Source organism: Antechinus flavipes, chromosome 1 (assembly GCF_016432865.1).
Source record: "Antechinus flavipes isolate AdamAnt ecotype Samford, QLD, Australia chromosome 1, AdamAnt_v2, whole genome shotgun sequence".
Lineage (NCBI taxonomy): Eukaryota > Metazoa > Chordata > Mammalia > Dasyuromorphia > Dasyuridae > Antechinus > Antechinus flavipes.
In genome coordinates, this window is record NC_067398.1 from 184,089,448 (window position 1) to 184,108,091 (window position 18,644).

The window sequence follows — 18,644 nt, forward strand, 5'->3', positions numbered from 1 at the left end:
AGTTTAGCCCTTTATAAAGTTTCTTTCTTGTCTTTTTTATACTTATCCTAATTTCTGGATCACGATGTAGGTTCTTCATCCCTGTTCAGGCGCCAAAATGTAATATTCTTGGTGGTTTTCTGGAGGTCTTGGGAGCTGCCTTCCTTTCAGTAATCACCAAAAGCATAGCCAGGTGTTAAAGTCCAAAAGTCTTTATTGTCTCCTTTGCCTGATGCTCACCTAACTTTCTCGTGACCTTCAGACTAACCTTGGTCTAAGTGGAGAAAGTGCAGGAGGCCAGGCTGATGAAGATGAAATGAATCTCTCTGAGTCTGAGGGCTTGTGCTCTTTCAGCCTCCAGCCACCACAAAGGTGAATGATGGAATGAATCTGTCTCTGCATATCTTCCGAGTCTGTCCCTTCTGAGTCTCTCTCTGAGCCCTTCTGAGTCTGTCTCTGGCTCTGACAGACCTTGGTGGTCGGTGGAGAAATGAAGGAGCCTGCCAGCAGGAGCCTGAATCTCTCTCCTTGGCTCTGAGAGCTTGAGCTCCCACATCCAGTCCTTTGTCTTCTCTGGCTCTCTGTCTGAGTCCCAGCTTATATGCTCTACACTGAGTATAAACCAATCATTATATCACTATGAAACCATTATTTGTTGTAAGATTAAATCAATCAGAATTTAGAGAACTATTAAGGACTTGTTCTTACAAGATTATGTGATGATCAACTATGATGGATTTGGCTCTTCTCAACAATACCATAAAGTACTATTGAAATTTTACAATAAATTATTAAAAGAAGAGACAAATCAACAAAATAAATAGAAAGAATCATAACAAAGCCAACAATTTAAACTAATTATCAACCTATGAAGTAATTTGTCAGTAATATTAAGAATCTAAAAGAAATAGTTATCTGAAAAATACAAGAATCCAAAATAAACAGAATACCAAATAGAGACTTTAAATATTTAAATCTCAGAAAAGAAAATAGAACTAGTTTTAAAGGAACTTCCAGATTGGGGAAGAAGAAAAAACAAAGAAACTATTCCTGGTCCCAATGCATTTATAAGAGAATTATACAAAAAGCTTGAGGAATAATTAATTCTTAGGGTGTAAAATTGTTCTTTAAAAAAATTGAGAGAAAAAATACTCTTACCATACCTCTCTAATAAAACAATAGTCCTAAATTCCTAAATCAGTTAAGGATAAAAAAAAGTAGGAAAACTATAGAAGAATATCATTAATAAATAGTCATTCAAATTTTTAAAATAAAATCCTGGCAGACAGACTATAGCAATTTATCCAAATATCATTTATTAAGATAAAATTGGATTTAGTGATGAGGATAAGATTGTTCAAATGAGGAAGGAGACTGGGGGAGATAGGGGAAATTAACATAATTATATTAAAAATGAAAACTTCCAAAACTATAACATAGCACAATAGATGCAGAAAAATATTTGACCTTTTAAAAAAGACAAAAATGGGCAACGAAGTAGATAAACCTATCCCTATTTGCTGATAGCATGGTTTGCTTACAGAAACTGATTGAGACAATAGCTTCATCAAAGTTGTAGGCTACAAAATAAACCATTAAAACTCAATAGCAATTCTATATAACAACAACAAAATCTAGGAGGCAATAATAGAAAGGAAAATCTCATTCAAAATAACTACAAATTGCATTAAATATTTAGGAGTCATTCTACCAAAGCACAGTTGACACTTCTATAAATTTAACTAAAAAATTCTCCTTAAATAAATAAGGAACAATTTAAATAGCTGAAGGAATATTTAAATTTCATGGTTAGGCTGGGCCATAATAACCTGTTTATACTGTTAAAGCTAATTTAAAGATTTAAGAGTATATCTAGCTTTACAGAGCTAGATAAAATAATAAAACTTATTTGGAACAACAAAAGGTTTAGAATATTAAGAGGCAGTATGTTCCCAAGCCTATATACTTGAATCTTTTCCTTGCCAGAATCTGTCAAGGGTATTCAGTCTATTGGCATAGCCCTTTAAGAACCCATAGCTACACTATGAGGAGGTAATAAAACCAACTCTAGAGGAAGATATCTTACTCAGTCTTCTAGATTTTATATGCCATTCTAGCCTAAGTTTTTTTTTTTTGAACTTTACCTTTTCATCTAAAACCAAGAGGTCACCTCCATACTCATCAGTGTTTCTCCACTTCTTCCTTCCTGAACAGAAAGTGGAAGTCCTCCATCAGGTCCCTGGCCTCCACACCTGGATCACTAAACTGTTTTTGAAGAAACACTGCAGTTTGGAAGAAGGATCAATACTTAAAGGATCCATGAACCTGGCTTCAGAGAAATCAGCATGGCCCTCACTATTTCTCCCTACTTTGTGCCTTCCTTTAATATTGTCTCATATAGTCCATACTAGTCTCAATTAAATCCAACTCTACACTAAGAAAAGGTTCACAGCTGCCTTTCCTTTATGTAGCTCCCTTTAGCTATGGTATGCAATCACATCCACAATGCAAAAGTCAGAAATATAATCAACAGAAAAGAAAATTTAAAAACAACAGCCCTGAACTGCCATAAGATCTGTCCAACCAAATGAATCTTGTCTTGTGTTATACATGATATTTAACACAACACTTTCTTCCTGAAAACACTTTGGGAACAAGAGGGAATTTTTCAAAGTATTGTATATAAAAGTTTCAGAAAATAAGTACACTTAGGAAATGCAGTTAGAGTTTTATATTTTAGCAGTTATGGTAAAAGTTTCTGTTTTTAAACTACATTCTGATTGTCCTAATTTAAATGACTCTACAACAATATGCTATAATAACATAAAATATACTTTCACCAAAAATTGTGCTGGTATATAACTATTTTACAACAAGATGTAGAGTTACCCTAAGAAAATAAAAGAAGGGAGCAGAGCCAAGAGATGGCGGAGAGGACATATGCATCTTTCTGAGCTCTCCTTCTACCCTCACACTAAATATGAAATTCGGCCTTTGAAATAGTGCTAGATTGGCAGAATTCATGAATATTGGGAGTGCAGCAAATTACCAGCAGAAGATAATTTCGAAAATCACCAGAAAAGATCTGTTTTGATCAGACTGCAGGCACAGGAGAAGGTCAGGCACAGACACAGAGGCCAGAGCAGACTAAGCAGACTGAAGATGGGGTGTGCAGTCTCCGCAGGGCAGAGAATCTACAGGGAGGACTCTACCAAAGTGTTGGCTACTCTACCCTGGTGGCAAGCCAGTAGATCAGCAGAGAAGTTATAAAACATCTAACACAAACACAAAAGGTAAAGAAAGAGTCAACCCCAAAGTGCCGGAGTATCACAGGACTTGGCCACAATCACTGAGCACCAGGAGTGACTCAGTACAATCCCAGCACAGCCATTGTCACTTCCTGGTCTATAGAGGAAGCTTGGAAGCTCCTTGCCCTAAAAGCAAATCCCAACTTAAAAAAAAATGAGTAAAAAGGCAAAGTGAACTCTAACTATAGACAGCTTCTATAGTGAAAGAGAACAAATTTCAAACCCTGAGAAGACTAAAAGCACATTGTCTCCAGATGAAGCCCCAAAGGGTGATATAACCTGGTCCCCATCATACAAAGGTTCTCTTAGAAGAAATTAAAAAGGATATTAAAAGAGAGCTAGAAGAAACATGGGGAAAGGAAAGGAAGACTCTGCAAGAGAGTTTAGAAAAATGCATATAACTCATTAAAAGAAAGATTTCATAAAGTGGAAAAAGAATATAACTCCCTGAAATGTGAAAGGGAAAAGGTAAAAAAAACTCTCAGGAAAATAGAATTTGTGAATGGGAAAAAGAAAATAACTCCTTAAAAAAATTTGTGAAATGGAAAAAAAATCCATAGAACAAAACAACTCATTTAAAAACTCAATTGGACAATTACAAAAAGAAGTTTAAAAAGTAAATGAAGAAAATAATTAAAAATCAGAATTTCTATTTTTTTGGTTTTGCTTGACTAATTCTTCATGTCTCTGTGAAACATTCACAAATGGAAATGAATGTTTCACAGAGACATGAAGAATTAGTCAAGCAAAACCAAAAAAATAGAAAAAAATGTTAAATACCTGCTTGGGAAAACAACAAACCTGGAAACTAGATCCAGGAGAGATAATCTAAGTATTATTGGACTCCCTGAAAATCATGATGAAAAAAAGAGCCTAGACACTATTTTTCAGAAAATCATCAAAGAGAACTGCCAGATGTCATAGAATCACAAGGTAAAATAGCCATTGAAAGAATTGATCAAACACCTATTGAAAAAGAAACCAAAATTAAAACTCCAAGGAATATTACAGCTAAATATCAGAACTATCATACCAAGGAAAAATATTACAAGTATCCAGAAAAAAACAATTCAATGCCAAGGAGCTACAATAAGGATTACTCAGGATCTAGCAGCATCCATATTAAAGGATCGAAGGGTCTGGAATCTGATATTCCTAAAGGCAAAGGAACTTGGTATGCAGCCAAGAATAAATTACCTTGCTAAATTGAGCATTTTCTTCCAGGGAAGAAGATGGACATTGAATGAAATAAGTGAATTTGATTTATTCCTAATGAAAAAAAAGAGCTAAACAAAAAGGTTGATCTTCAAATACAGGACTCAAGAGAAGCATAAAAAGGTAAAAAGAACTCTAGAGAACTGTATTTCTGTTATGACCATACATAGAGAGTGCATGTAAAATTTGATTGTACTGTTTATAATATAAAAAAGTAACTAGAGGTGGAAAGGGGATTATACCATAAAAAGGGAAACTCATTAAATTTAAAAAGTAAATGAAGAAAATAATGTTTTAAATTAATTAAATAAATAAAAATAAAAATTAAATTAATAAAATTAAAAAATTAAAAACAAGAAGAAGGAAATTACATCTCATGAAGAGGCAAAAGAAACCTACTACACGTGAGGGAAAGAAGGGAAGGGAATGAACACTGTGAATCTTACTTTCATCAGATTTGGCTCAAAGAGAAAATATTAGACATTTGGTTTACAGAGAAACTTCTCTCATCTCACTAGAAAGTGGGAGGGGAAAAGTGAAAAGCAAAGGGGTAGGATAAATAGGAGGGAATACAGAAATAATAGGGGAAAGATATAAGGAAGGATTCTGAGGGGAAGGAGTTATTAAGGGGTAGGGCTGCTTGAGGCAAGCGGTGCCCATAAGTTTAATACTGGGGTGGGAGTAAGGAAGAAAGGAAAGAGAAAAGTATAATTTAAGGATAATAAAATGGCAGGAAATACAGAATTTAACCATAAATGAATGGGGTTGAACTCTCCCATAAAGCATAGGTAGATAGCAGACTGGATTAAAAGCCCAAATCCTAAAATATGTTGTTTACAGGAAACATATCTAAAGCAGGATGATACATACAGAGAAAAGGTAAAGGCTGGAGCAGAAACTATTATGCTTCAGGTGAAGTAAAAAAAAGTAGGGGTAGCCATCCTGATGTCAGATCAAGCAAAAGCAAAAATTGATCTAATTAAAAGAGCTAAGGAAGAAAACTATATCTTGCTAAAGGGTACCATAGATAATGAAGCAATATCAATACTAAACATAGATAATGAAGCAATATCAATACTAAACATATACGCACCAAGTAGTGTAGCATCTAAATTCCTAAAAGAGAAGTTAAAAGAGCTGCAAGAAGAAATAGACAGCAAAGCTATAATACTGGGAGATCTCAACCTTGCACTCTCAGAATTAAATAAATCAATCCACAAAATAAATAAGAAAGAAGTTAAAGAGGTAAATAGAATACTAGAAAAGTTAGGTATAATAGATCTTTGGAAAAAACTGAATGAAGACAGGAGTACACTTTCTTCTCCACAATTCATGGAACCTATACAAAAAGTGACCATATTTTAGGACATAAGGACTTCAAAAATCAAATGCAGAAAGGCAGAAATAGTGAATGCATTCTTTTCGGATAATGATGCAATAAAAACTACAATTAATAAAAAGCCAGGGGAAAATAGACCAAAAAGTTATTGGAAACTAAATAATCTCATTCTAAAGAATGAATGGGTGAAATAGCTAATCATAGACACAATTAATAATTTCATCCAAAAGAATAACAATAATGAGACAACATATCAAAGCAGCCAAAGCAGTAATAAGGAGAAATTTTATGTGTCTAGAGGTTTACTTGCATTAAATAGAGAAAGAGAAGATCAATGAATTAGATTTGCATCTTAAAAAAACTAGAAAAAGAACAAATTAAAAACCTCTAATCAAATACCAAACTTGAAATTCTAAAAACAAAAGATCAATAAAATTTAAACTAAAAAAAAAAAAACCCTACTGAATTAATAAATAAAACTAAGAATTGGTTTTATGAAAAAATCAACAAAATAGATAAACTTTTCGTAAATTTGATTTAAAAAAGGAAAGAGGAAAATCAAATTGTTCGTCTTAAAAATGAAAAGGGAGAACTCTCCACTAATGAAGAGGAAATTAGAGCAATAATTAGGAGTTACTTTGCCCACCTTTATGCCAATAAATTCAATTACCTAGGTGAAATGGATGAATACCTACAAAAATATAGGTTGCCCAGATTAACAGAGGAAGTAAATTGCTTAAATAGTCCCATCTTAGAAAAAGAACTAGAACAAATTATTAATCAACTCCCTAAAAAAAAAACCCCAGGACCAGATGGATTTACATGTGAATTCTACCAAATATTTAAAGTACAATTAATCCCAATACTATATAAATTATTTTAAAAACTAGGGAATGAAGGAGTCTTACCAAATTCCTTTTATGACACAGACATGGTACTGATAGCTAAACAGGTAGAATGAAAACAGAGAAGGAAAATTATAGACCAATATCCCTAATGAATATTGATGCAAAAATCTTTAAGTAAAATATTAGCAAAAAGATTACAGAAAATCATCCCTAGGATAATACACTATGACCAAGTAGAATTTATACCAGGAATGCAGAGCTGGTTCAATATTAGCATAATTGACTATATAAATAATCAAATTAACAACAAATTAACAAATGGTTATATGATCATCTCAATAGATGCAGAAAAACATTGAAAAAAATCCAACACCTATTCCTATTAATAGGAATACAGAAATAAATACATTCTTTCTTAAAATAGTGAGTAGTATCTATTCAAAACCATCAGTAAGCATCATATGTAATGGGGATAAACTGGAACTATTCCCAATATGATCAGGAGTGAAACAAGGTTGCCCACTATCACCATTACTATTCAATATTGTAGTAGAAGTGCTAGCTTTGGCAATAAGAGATGAAAAAGAGATTAAAGGAATTAGAGTAGGTAATGAAGAAACCAAATTACCACTCTTTGAAAATGATATGATGGCATACTTAGAAAATCCCAGAGAATCTACTAAAAAGCTGTTAGAAATAATCCACAACTTTAGCAAAGTTGTAGGATAAAAAATGAATCCACATAAATCATCAGCATTTTTATACATTACTAAAAAAATCCAACAGCAAGAGATACAAAGAGAAATTCCATTTAAAATAACTGTCAATAATATAAAATATTTAGGAATCTATCTGCCAAGGGAAAGTCAGGAACTACATGAGCAAAACTACAAAACATTTTACACACAAATAAAGTCAGATCTAAACAATTGGAAAAATATTAAGTGTTCCTGGATAGACCAAGTGAATATAATAAACATGACAATACTACTAAAACTAATCTATTTATTTAGTATTATGCCAATCAAACTCCCAATAAACCATTTTACTGACCTAGAAAAAATAACAACAAAATTCATATGGAAGAACAAAAGGTCAAGAATTTCAAGGGAAATAATGGAAAAAATCAAATGAAGATGGTCTAGCTGTACCAGTTCTAAAATTATATTATAAAGCAGCAGTCATCAAAACCATTTGGTACTGGCCAAGAAATAGACTAGTTAATCAGTGGAACAGGTTAGGTTCACAGGATAAAACAGTAAATAACCATAGCAATCTAGTGTTTAACAAACCCCAAAACTCCAGCTTTGTGAATAAGAATATACTATTTGACAAAAACTGCTGGGAAAATTGGAAACTAGTATGGCAGAAACTAGGCATTGACCTATACTTAATATCATACATCAAGATAAGGTCAAAATGGGTTCATGATCTAGGGATAAAAAATGAGATTATAAATCATTTAGAAGAACATAGGATAGTTTAACTCTCAGACCTATGGAGGAGGAAGAACTAGAGATCATTATTGATCACAAAATAGAAAATTTCATTTATATTGTTAAAAATTTTTTATACAAACAGAACTAATGCAGACAAGATTAGAAGGGAAGCAATACACTGGGAAAACATTTTTACAGTCAAAGGTTCTGATAAAGGCCTCATTTCTAAGATATATAGAGAATTGTCTCTGATTTATAAGAATTCAAGTCATTCTCCAATTGATAAATGGTCAAAGGATATGAACAAACAATTCTTAGACGAAGAAACTGAAACTATTTCTAGTCATGTAAAAAGGTGCTCCAAATCATTTTATTGATCAGAGAAATGCAAATTAAGACAACTCTGAGAAACCACTACACACCTCTCAGATTGGCTAAGATAACAGGAAAAGATAATGATGAATGTTGGAGGGGATGTGAGAAAACTGCGACACTGATACATTGCTGGTGGAATTGTGAATGAATCCAACTATTCTGGAGAATAACTTGGAAATATGCTCAAAAAATTATCAAACTGTGCATACCCTTTGACCCAGCAGTGTTACTACTGGGCTTATATCCCAAAGAGATCTTAAAGAAAGGAAAGGGTCTCACATGTGCAAAAATGTTTGTGGCAGCCCTTTTTATAATGGATAAAAACTGGAAATTGAATGGATGCCCATCAGTTGGAGATTTTATAATAAATTATGGCTGGATAAATTATGATATATGAATGTTATGGAAAATTATAATTCTGTAAGAAATGACTAGCAGAATGATTTCAGAGAGGCCTGGACAGACTTAGATGAATTGATGTTAAGTGAAATGAGCAGGACCAGATCATTATACATGGCAACAACAAGATTATACAATAATCAACTCTGATGTATGTGGCTCTCTTCAACAATGAAATGATTCAAACTACTTCCAGTTGTTCAGTAAAGAAGAGAATCAGCTACACTCAGAGCAAGAACTATGGGAAATGAGTGTGGACTACAACATAGCATTTTCACTCTTTCTGTTATTGTTTGCTTGCATTTTTGTTTTCCTTCTCAGGTTTTTTTTTCTTTCTTTCTGGATCCGATTTTCCTTGTGCAGCAATTTAACTGTATAAATATGTGTATATATATTGGTTTTAACATATACCTTAACATATTTAACATATATTGGACTACCTGCCATCTAGGGGAGGGGGAAGGAGGAAGGAAGGGAAAAGTTGGAACAGAAGGTTTTGCAGGGGTTAATGTTGAAAAATTACCCATGCATATGTTTTGTAAATAAAAAGCTATAATTTAGAAAAAGCAAAAGAAATATATAAAGTAACAAAACCCAAGTATTCGAAAATTCAATTGTGACAATATTTTAAAAGTCATTTATTAAGGAAATAAAATTAGAATGAGAAGCACTCTTTCAAAATAAAATCTAAGACAGTGGATGACAAGAGATTAATCAAACAAAAGATTAATAAAATTCATGAAATCTTGGCCTTTTCCAGTATTATTTTCTGATTCTATATGCTCAGATTCTGAGATAGTATTCTGAGATAATCAAGATTAACTAGACAGATGAAATTTAATATTAAATGTTCTTCAATTACTATACTTATTTTAAATTTTTACTATGCTTACTTTAAATATTTTAAATTCAATGGTACAATGTGAAATCACAGAATTCCTTGGATCCAGATTGAAACTAATTTCTCCAAATCCAATTTGTATAGTAAAATTGTCTTTTTTGGAGGGGGGTGAGGGAATAACTTCATTTCAATAGAACTGTTTTTCTTTCTAATCATGTATGTTAAGTATTTAAAGATTTATTCTGAGAAGGCATACATAGGCTTAACCTAGTCAGCTAAAGTTACCAAAAAAAAAGGCCTCCTACTCAAAAAATTACAATACCCAAATCTATCAAAATCAACAACTTTTTCAGCAATTTCTTTTCTATAAACATTTGGGGGGTTTTATTATCTCTAACCAATCTCAGTAAGTAGATAAGATCTCTAGGGAAATTGATAAACTTATCATGTAAGGCAAGAAGCTACAAGAGGACAGGGACAGGTATTATTAAAGCATAAAACAGCACTAAAAATTTTGAGGCATCTTATAAACATTTAACTTCTTTTCTTAGTGTCTAGCACTGTGTCAAAAATACAGTAAGTGTTTAATAAATATTTAAATTTTTTTGAATTTTTCAAATACATCTATCAGGCTACAAATTCCTCTACTATATAGAAACAAAACATTCTCAATTGAAACTTATTATCACTAAATGTTTTCATTCATCTTCATAGTCTTCTTTTAGTCAGAATGAAACTGATATCCCTTTCAGATCTATGTTAATTCCTATGTCACTGTTTCCTTAAAAAAATATAGCTAGATAGATATAATAGATAGATAATTGTTCCCTTTGATTTGAAAGAGCTACAAGAGGAAGGAAAAGACATATTTGAGTAAATCTGGCTCATCTTTTTTACAGTCCAGTTTTCAAAGACTGAATGAAAAAGTTTTTATGAGCAGATTTTTAAAAATATACCTGAATTTTTTCTATCAAATATGTTACTAAAGTTAATTTTTCATTTTCATTTTAAATAAAAATTATATTTTCCTCTATATTCCTTCATTAGTACGATGTTACATAAAACTAATAAGAAAGGGCAGAAGGTACTATAGCAAGTACTTACTTTTAGACTAATAGTAATTAGTACTATTAGACTAATTAGTCTAATAATTTTAGACTAATACCTTCTGAGTAAAATTCTGAAATTGCTTATTGTTCTACTTGTATCAATTTTTACTAAAAAGCAGCATTCGTAAGAATTTATAAATTATATATAATTATATAAAATTTATGATTTCTCTAATTAAATTTACTAGGTATGTTTGAATAAAGTATATAATTTTAAAACTTTTAAATTTAGTTTATTCAAAGAAGTCTGGGGAAGAATGACATTGTATGCTATTTTCAATAATTTATCTTCCTGTAAAACATTACAGAAAATTAAAATGCAGTATTTAAGTATATACCTATAAGACAATTGTAAACCAAATAATTTTTCTTGAATAATCATAAGAAAATACTATCATTGGCTACACATTTGGCTTACATTTCCAAAGTCTTTAATAATCCAATAACAGGAAAAAATCACATCATTTCCATAATCTAATTAGATTTGCAGCCAAGGGATGCATGCAAATGTATAAAGCATTATAACATTGAATTTTGACTTACTTTTCAGTTCAGAAAAGGAAGAAGGATTAACTATATAATGAACAAAATTTTAAAAGGTACGAACCCAAAGCATGCACTGCTCCTCTATGTTTGCTGGAACTCTTGCCTGTTTTAACCACATGGACAGCATTTTCTTTGAATTGTAGTTCACAAAATTTTTCCAGAAAATTTGTCATTTCTTCCTTAATGGAATCCAGGTAAGTTTCATTAATGAATTTTAGTACTGAAGAAGGAGCTAAAATTTCACTTAGCACATAAAAATCCTGTTTAATCATTTTGCATAATTTAAGTATGGAATTTTGGTATCCATGTATCACTGTGTCTAAATTTGCTTCTCTGTTGTAAGATAAAAAACAATTCTCTAGGAGGTGAGTAACCAATTTATTCTGTAGGCTTTGGTACTTGGCTAAAACTTCTGATTCTGGATAAAGAAACAAAAGCTGTCGAATGCAATGAGTTTTAAATGAAATAGTGTGCGGTGAGTTGTTTATTTTATTATGACTCTGTAATTTGCTCAGTAAGAAACGTCGAAGATGCAATCTGATATCATCCCACAAAGACTTTACGTCCATAGATGAATGATCTTCAACTGCATGTAGGGAAGTTCTAGACGTGAATAGGAAAGATGTTCCACTTGGGGTACATGGGAATGAAACTCCACACTGACTAGAGATATCCAAAAGGAGATCCATGATCATTTCTTCTTGATTTTGTTCATTCTTCAATAAATCTTGCTAAAGAAAAAAAATGTAGATGTGCTTAACCACAAAAAAGATATCAGTTTCAAAGCATGAAAAGCAAAATATTTTGTATCATCAAATATTTTTCATGATGTTAAATGAGTTCTTTTTGCAAAAGTTGACCCTTTTAAAGGAATAAATGAATTCTATAGCTCTATATATCATCTCAGCCATAACAGAATATGTTCTAAACCCATTGTAAGACTTCTATTCTTATCAAGTATGTTTAAAGACTCATGATTTCATCAAGATTGAAATTATATATCCTTCTCTGACACAGATTGCAACCTCTTTATAATTCTGTGATTGTCTTCAAGAGTTCCTATAGTAAAAAAAAAAAAAATCATCATTGTTTATTATAGTACACATAGGATTTCAGAAGAGTCTATTATCAGACCAGGATTTGAAGCTTATATGGTATAGTAGGACCTAATAGAGCTTATGTAACTCTGGACCAGCTTCAAAGGAGTTATTGAGAACCTAGGGTAATCTTCATCTCCCAATAGAACAACATGATTTGTAATCAGAGGGAGGCAGGGAAAGAGAGAAGGAGGGAGGGAAAGAAGGGAGGGAGGGGAGGAAGGGAGGGAGGGAAGGAAAGAGAGGGAGAGAAAGAGAAAGAGAGAGAGAGGGAGAGAGAGAGAGAGGAGAAGAAGGAGGAGGAGGAGGAGGAGAAGGAGGAGGAGGAGGAGGAAGAAGAAGAAGAAGGAAGAAGAAGAAGAGAAGAAGAAGAAAAGAAGAAGAAGAAGAAGAAGAAGAAGAAGAAGAAGAAGAAGAAGAAGAAGAAGAAGAAGAAGAAAAGAAGAAGAAGAAGAAGAAGAAGAAAAAGAAGAAGAAAAAGAAGAAGAAGAAGAAGAAGAAGAAGAAGAAAAAGAAGAAGAAAAAGAAGAAGAAGAAGAAGAAGAAGAAGAAGAAGAAGAAGAAAAAGAAGAAGAAGAAGAAGAAGAAGAAGAAGAAGAAGAAGAAGGAAGAAGAAGAAGAAGAAGAAGAAGAAGAAAGAGGAGGAGGGAGAGAGGGAAGGAGAGAGGGAGGGAGGGAGAGATGTGTCAAGGAAGTGACCTTAAGTTATTCCAAGCTATTTAGTCTCTCTGCAACCCCATACAGATTCTAACAATCTGAAAAGGCAACAAGTAAATAAATGCTCAGTGATTTACTAAATATCTGGCATTTGAAGACCAGTGAAGCTAAACAGGAGAGACTCATAATTAGACTGATGTTGTCTGATGAATTTTTTTGACCATAACAGCTTTTGAAGATCTTTTAAGTCATGAATATATTTGTGATGTGTATCATTATAAAATATTAAAGTATACATATATATATACATACATATTAATATATTTAATTTTAGGTATCAAATGCATTATAATTTTTACTATAATGCCATTTTGGGGAGGGATTAAAGCTAAGGGACACTATCATAAGTGAGACCATGTTCCAACAAGATCTTTCTGGTACTATTAGTAATGAGATAAGGCCAAATCTGTGGCCTAAATATCCATTATAAAGTACCTGTGTTAAAAGTTAAGTTTTGAACTGTAGTATTATTGTTATACTGAACTTCCAGGAAGTTAGACATGATGCGCCTATCTTGAAGTTGAATGATCTGGGTTAAAATATCGGCTTGCCCCTTATTAGTTTTGCGACCTTAGACAAATCATCTAAATGTTCTGAAGACCAAGGTCCCCATCTGCAAAATGGGGATAAATGATATTTGTATTGACTACCCCCCAAGCTTGTTGTGAGAAGAAAATAAAATAATTCACATTAAGTGCTTTGCAACTATCTCTAAGTGTGTTACCATTATGGTCATATAAACTCTGGCAGGGCTATGCCAGTAGTGTATGATCTCTAGCTTTTCTGCTAACATGACAAGAAAGGCAATCTGTCTTTTGATCCTAACTCAGTTAAGGGGAAACCCACAAGCAGAGTATGGACCAAGTGGTATTTGCTTTGGTTTGATTTTAATCACGGCAATTCCATCACTTGTTCCCTGTGTGATTTGAGGCAAATTACTACTTCCCTCTGGTCTTTAGTGTAAAGTCCAAATGATGGATTCAGAAAAGCTGACCCTTACAGCTACTTCTGCTTCTAAATCTATGAACTCGTTTAACTCTCTACTAAAGTGTAGATTACAATCTGCACAACTGGAGGAAATATCCACTCTATGAAATGACAAAGACTTCACATATTTAGTATTATGGTCAATTATAGCAAATAATTTGATCATACAAAATGTACTAAGTTTCTGAGACTCCTGTTTACTACATTTGTTAATCATGAGTCTTAAAATGATCTATGATTAAAACAACCCAAGTTCAATTTGTACAATGAGGACTTCACTTTTTTATTAGTAGCTATATAATTAGTAAATAAGAAAGTTGATGAAAAAAATTAATGTTTGAACAGAATAATGAAATTGACAACCCTTGGCAAGTAAAATCTTCATCATAGGTCATGTAGATCTAGATCATTTTTTTAAACAATGCTGTACATATCTTTCTCAAATTAAAATTATCAATTATATTGAAAAAATTTTAGGACAAACATTATCAGCTTAATGAATATTAGCAAAAATAAGGAGGTCTTTGTCCTGTAGTGAATGCAGAATGACTTACGTGTGACAGATTCTAAGATAATTAAAAGTTCTTGCTTTTAATTAAATAGCAAAAATTATTAAATCAATATTAATGAAATTCAATACACTTGGCTCTTAATAGAAATTAAAGAAATAACAATATTCTTTTCTACTTTCAAGGCTCCACCTTTACAAAAAATAAATGAAATAATTTTCGCAAATGAATAATGCCTCAGGGCACAATGCCTTTCTTGCTCTGCCATTATTTTAAATATTATACACCTGCAATAATAAAAAAGCCTCCAAATATTTTGTTTGATTCTGTTATCTACGACTTTATGCAGCTTATTCCATAAAAGTTTTATGTTTAGACAGAAACAGCAGGTTTTTAAAAAATTAAATAAAATCCAAATCTGTTTTATCTAATAAACTAACAGTAATAATCAAATATGGAACTTTTCAATCTACATGAACCTTTTCTGGAATTAATGATATTAAACTGGTCACTTTTAAATAAATAGATAGTTAATCTATCTACATTTATCTATCCCTTATAAAGTCTTCTCCTCCATTCCCCAGGGATCTCATTATTGGGGAAAACCTCATCATCCTATGAGATATCATCAGTCTTAGAACTCCATCTCACCACCATACTCTGTCTGACTGGAGAGGAGCCATGAGCCAAAACTTCCATTTTTGGAGGGAGCTCAGTGTAGACATCAGCTCATTTTTCACCTAGATATATATCTGGGCCTTCTGGAACTTTCCCACCATGTCAGCCCCACCTTCAGCCTCCTTGGGATAGCTTCCTATTGACTGTTTTTCAGCTTCTTTCTATGTATTGTATCCACCAGTAGATCGTAACCTCCTTGAGGACAGGGCTTGTCTTTCTTTTTTTCATGTTGTTTCCCCAGCACACAGCATAGTGCCTGGCACATAGTGTTTAATGAATGTGTATTGATTATTGATCATGTTCTCGTTTCTTTTCAATGGATACATGATCTCAGAGAGAGAGGAAGTGGGTGTTCCTTCCATTAGTATTGATGACAATCTCTAAATTATCTAAAAAACTGATGGTAAATTACATTTCTTATTGTTCACTATAGCCAGTCTAATAATACTTATCAGATACTTTTACAAAACATCTGCCTACAATAAGAAGTGCCCTAATTTGTAGTGGTGGCTCAAAAAATAAGCAGGTCCAGAGAAAATAATCTAAGTGTTCTGAAAAAAATGGAAAATAACTTGTAGAACTTTAGGGGAAAAGTGTTCACTGTAATGTCCGGGCTAGCTTTCTGGAGGATCTCGGGACCAGCCCGAGTCCTTGGTCTTAGTGGAAGAGTAATGAAGGCAGAAGAGCCATGAGGATGGTCAAAGATAGAGTCCCGAGTCTTTTCTGTGGCTGTGGCTGTGGCTGAGAGAGTCCTCTATGTCTATGGCCGAGACTCCCTTAAATACCTCAGTACAATTACAACCCTACAGCACACTGAGCATGTACCATATCACATTAAGTATATGATTAGAGAGCCATTATCTCACACTGAGCAGGTGCTTAACTATAAGCACCCTCCTGTCCTTGATTCAAGTACACCTTTTCAGAGTTCTGGCCCTCTACAATTCACCTTATGGCAACAGAACTAAATAGGTGATTGGATGATCTGCATTTTTTTAGGATTTAGAAAATAGAATTTATATATGTAAACAGAGTCTATGATGTAGTTTTGTAATTCTAGATCATACTATATTCTAACTTTTACATATCTTTAATTTGCTTACATCTAACTTCTTAATAAGAGGAAGTTTGAATCTGGAAGACTGTTTTAAATTCCCTTTTGATATTTACTAGTCATGTTTGTAGGCAGATAGATTACTTGATCTTTATATGGCTCAGATAACTCTTTAAGATTTAGTAACTAAATTATAAATGAGTTGTAGATGGGATGTGCATTTGCTTTGGGAACAGGAATTCTCTACACTAATGAAATTCATCTTTCATATATTCTGTATATGTATATATAACATAAAGTACATGAGTACCTCAATATGATAATAATTTACTCTAGATAATGGTTTCTAAACCCAAATTTAAAAAAAAATTTTCATATTATTATTTCCCTTATTAGCTGTGCATTTTATTTTATACATTATTCTGAAGGGTCCAAAGATTCACCAAACTGTCAATGGGATTCATGACACACACAAAAATTGAATCTCTGCTGTAAACTGACCTCAAGAAAATGTGTTTCATGTTAGTAGGAAGAGTGTCAACATATGTCATGATGGAAATGGCAGTCTTTGAGTCAAAATATCCAAAAAAAAAAATGGCAAAGTATGGTTATTTTGAAAAAAGTAACTAAAACAAACCAAAAAATCCATTACAAATGTGCCTCTATATATCTAAAAAGTTTTATGTGCCTGAGGCTTCTACATTTAAAATGTGCCTCTTTATTCCCAAATTATATATGTAAAATTCTATTAAGTTAAGCAGGCTAGGAGAGGAGATATCTAGCTTATACTCATATGTATGTAAAAAAGGGAAGGGATTTACTTTTGTTTAAATTATATCTTAAATGCATTTTAGTAAAACCATTAACCACACATAAATAAGGCATTTACAATAATAAATTCAAATTTTTGCTAATGTAAAAACTATTTTCCCCCCTTTTTAATCTCTCTTTCTTTTCTTTTCTTTTTTTTTTTTTTTTTTACCAAGGTTTTGAGGAATTTGATCAAATCTCCATGAGAACAGGAAGGTGGTTTGAGCGAACTGGAACTGTAGTTATTTAACCATTCGAGGCAGTCACTTGTGGTTTGTAGTGGAACCTCAGAACCACACCTTTTGTTAACTTCACACTGGATATCTTTTAGACACTGTTGCAAGCTGAAAAGAAAATAGGCCCCCAAATTGATTATTTTCTCCAAAAAAATGTGATATAAAATACAGTTTTAAAGCTGTAAACTACTAATAGCCAAAAGTTTTGATTTATAATCTGAATTTAAACCAAATTATATTCAGATTTTCCTTAAGAATGAAATGTTAATTTAAAAAAAAAGAAAAGAAAATTTAGGGCATCCAATATAGAGTTGTTTTTTCACTTCCAGATTCTAGGGGAAAAGATCATTATCATGTGGGAGAAAGAGAGAAAAACTTGAAAATTCACAAGGAATTGTGAAGATAATTTGGAAAGCTTTTGAGGTAGGAGTAAGGGCGGAGATTCAACTGGGGAGGGGGAACTTGAAAGAATCAGAAGAGAATTTGAAGGAAGACTGCATCTGATAAAGGTAATAGAAGATTCAAGGAAGGGAGGGGATGAAGAAGAGTAAAAAAGCTCATGGAGACAAAAGTAGCTACAAATTAAAGTAGTTAAAACAAATGGTAAAACGGGATAATGAGTAAAGAAGGTAAAGCAGAATCAAATTTAGTTGCCAAGGTGCTAATAAGTTAAAAATTGAAAACAAAAAGAACATTATTTGTATAGTATTTGTAATGTTTTCGTTTCTGACATAGAAAATTTATCCTTGAAGTACAAGGTGGCAAACTTCCAAATAAAAAGATAAAAGGAATGTTATTGGTTGATCTGATAACACTGGCATCTTTTCAGAGAATATATCTTAGACATAACTAAATCTCCCAAAACAAAATCAAGTCAAAACATCTGACCATAGCTCACTCATGTGATACTATGAAAAAAACCTTAGAAATAATTGCTAAATAGTAACAAAAATTGGCCAAAAAACTGAAGAGCCTAGAGGAATATGTGATATTTTCATTACTACTTCCCAATGAAGACAAGAAATTAAGAAGAGAATTTTAAATATGAAAAATGATTAAGTACTCTAAAAAATGGGATTTGAATTTCTGGAACAAGACTTAAAATATAGGTAGGAGAAATTGGTAGGAGACAAAGGAAAAATATTGCAAGCAACAAGA

The 18,644-nt window shown here is 32.4% G+C and overlaps 1 protein-coding gene across 1 annotated transcript in view; it reads right to left on the reverse strand.

Annotated features, from left to right (window-relative positions):
• KIAA0825 (KIAA0825 ortholog) overlaps nt 1–18,644 on the reverse strand; it is a 552,136-nt gene that overhangs the window by 449,360 nt on the left and 84,132 nt on the right. The window contains exons 3-4 of the mRNA XM_051971455.1: nt 17,423–17,594; nt 11,460–12,129 (exon numbers count right to left, since the gene is read on the reverse strand). Coding sequence (XP_051827415.1) covers nt 11,460–12,129; nt 17,423–17,594 — 842 coding nt within the window. The remainder of the gene's footprint in view (nt 1–11,459; nt 12,130–17,422; nt 17,595–18,644) is intronic.